Raw genomic sequence first — 2,500 nt, forward strand, 5'->3', positions numbered from 1 at the left:
CTGAACATGTCCGATTAATGTTTGTATATGTGACTTATAAGTAGAGATGTACAGGATCCAAGATCCGGTTCCGGATCCGGCAGGATAATAGGGTTTTTCAGACTATCCGGATCCGGCAGGATCTTAAGCAGTGGATCCGGTATCCGGCAGTTACCTAAAAAACAGGATCTGGGGCATCTCTACTTTTTACGTAGTCTAGGCTTTTCAGTCAGTCTTTCACAACCCCAATCGCTGCATGGAGTGAAAGCGCTTTGGAAGCGGTCGTTGAAGGCAGTGTGGCAGTAAGCCAATGAGTCTTAAAAACAGTTTGCGCCAAAGTAATAAAAAGGGCCTACGGGTGCGAGTTGGCTATGTGTTTCAACCCTTTCGTAGGATCCGGTATCCGGTTCCGGATTCGGCAGGATCTTAAGCAGTGGATCCGGTATCTGGCAGGATCCTAAAAATCAGGATCCGGTGCATCTCTACTTATAAGACAAGTACCAATGGCCTACTAGGACCTTATTACAATTATATCAATAATAAGGGCCTTATAGGTGGTGAACAAGACATTTATGAATACATATCTAACACCTAACAAAAACACATCTAACTTTGCTTCACATGTTTGCTATAAACCACTTTTTCAGACAGTTAGGCATGCATTAAGGGCTAACACGTGAACCTTAAAATAAAGTGTTATTCATTTTTCCATCAGAGTTGATAGTACTTTTCTCAGGGTTTCTTTTTCACCTAGTGAGAGTTCCGTTTTTCATTCTCCCTCTGAACGACTCTTATTTATTTCCTTTATTTTTCAGTCTGAAAGACAGCCTTGTAATTAACACACACATTTGTTCCGGTGCATCACACGCAGAATTTGTTTTTCTCTCTCGCTACCATAAAAGAAAGCCAAAAAAGAACGATACCGAAACAGCTGAATAGCACTGAAATTGTTTATCAGAACGGCGCTATCATTACCACTTATCTTCGGTGCATGTAGAGGCCTTACCTTAAAATTTTGTTGACGGTCGTCTCCTTCTCCAGAAGATTGCGTGCCCGGATGCTGAATGTGGATCTGCGCAGCTGGGGAGAACAGTGGAGGATGGGTCAGTCAGTCCCACATCATGATATTGTAAAATTGTATGGTTATACACATCACAAAATGCAGTGTTACTTAAACACTAAGAGAGTCAATATAACATATTCTAGATTGCATTTGGTCCCAGAGCACTCTGTAAGTGTTAAATTCACACAGCATTTTCAACTGTGTGGTCTTGCTAAAATATACTGTATATGCTGGTCATGAAAAACCTATTGCTCATTGAAGAATAAACATCTAATGTAAGACCATCAAATATGTAGGTCCACCAAACACATAATTTTTTCAGTCCTCACTCACGACTTTGGCATATTTAGATAAGATTTTCTTCTTCATTTCATTTATAGAGGACTTGGAACAAAGTTGTACCATTCTGTAGTAGGCTACTGTATGACCGTTGTAACACAGTACCAATAAAAGTTTAGACAACTTTTGTCATGGCCTAGAGTCTTCACTCACTTTTTTGATTCCACATTTCTAAATAAATACTGACAACCTCCTGCTGTGTGGTGAAAGGAATAGAATGGCGAGTGGAGTTAGGTAAGTGTCTAAAGTGTCTGAAAAACGTTGAGAGAGAAACACTGTAGTATTCCTCTCTCTGCACTGTACTATTGTGCTGGGCAGTGCAGTTACATGCAGCCATGTTGCTGTGGGGCTGGACTACTGATATGCGGCTGAGGTTCCCGGTCCATGAATTTGCAATATCCTACACAGTAAAAAAGACTCAGTGTCAATTCAACACTTAAAGAGTCAATTTAGCATCTTCTAGAGTGAGTTTGGTCTCAGAGTACTCTCAGAGTACTTTTCACTGTGTACATCTGCCTGCAGCATTGGGATCAGATGCACTGTGTGGCGGGTGTTGTGGGACTGGGATATGGATGGAGATTAGGAAATTGGGGATCTACTGGTCAATACGTTTGTTATGGCTCATGGGCAGTCTCTGGGATAGGGAACAGATTATCTTGTCTGTGGTGCTGATGCTGTGTATGTGTGCTCTACAGACTGGTGTGTGTGTGTGTGTGTGTGTGTATGTGTGTGTGTGTGTGTGTGTGTGTGTGTGTGTGTGTGTGTGTGTGTGTGTGTGTGTGTGTGTGTGTGTGTGTGTGTGTGTGTGTGTGTGTGTGTGTTTGAGGGTACCTTCTGGTCGATGTATCTGCTGTCCTCTATGGCCGACCTCTTGGAGTGGTCGCAGGAGGAGGAGGATGCCGAGGGGAGCCGTCTGAACAGGCAGCTGGGGTCCTGCTGCTGACGATCAATGAACTGCTTCATGAAACTCTCCCTGCATGCACACACACGCACATACACGAACGAACACACATACAGACACATACAGACACACACACACACAAGCAGGCACACACGCGTGCACACACATACACACACACACACACACACACACAAACACACACAGACGCACACACAGAC

The 2,500-nt window shown here is 43.3% G+C and overlaps 1 protein-coding gene across 1 annotated transcript in view; it reads right to left on the reverse strand.

Annotated features, from left to right (window-relative positions):
• The window catches only part of nalcn (sodium leak channel, non-selective), a 177,300-nt gene that overhangs the window by 52,519 nt on the left and 122,281 nt on the right, over positions 1-2,500 (reverse strand). Inside the window, exons 19-20 of the mRNA XM_063213611.1 lie at positions 2,213-2,354; positions 986-1,059 (exon numbers count right to left, since the gene is read on the reverse strand). Of these exons, the coding sequence (XP_063069681.1) occupies positions 986-1,059; positions 2,213-2,354 (216 nt within the window). The remainder of the gene's footprint in view (positions 1-985; positions 1,060-2,212; positions 2,355-2,500) is intronic.

This window comes from Engraulis encrasicolus, chromosome 13, assembly GCF_034702125.1.
Source record: "Engraulis encrasicolus isolate BLACKSEA-1 chromosome 13, IST_EnEncr_1.0, whole genome shotgun sequence".
Classification (NCBI taxonomy): domain Eukaryota; kingdom Metazoa; phylum Chordata; class Actinopteri; order Clupeiformes; family Engraulidae; genus Engraulis; species Engraulis encrasicolus.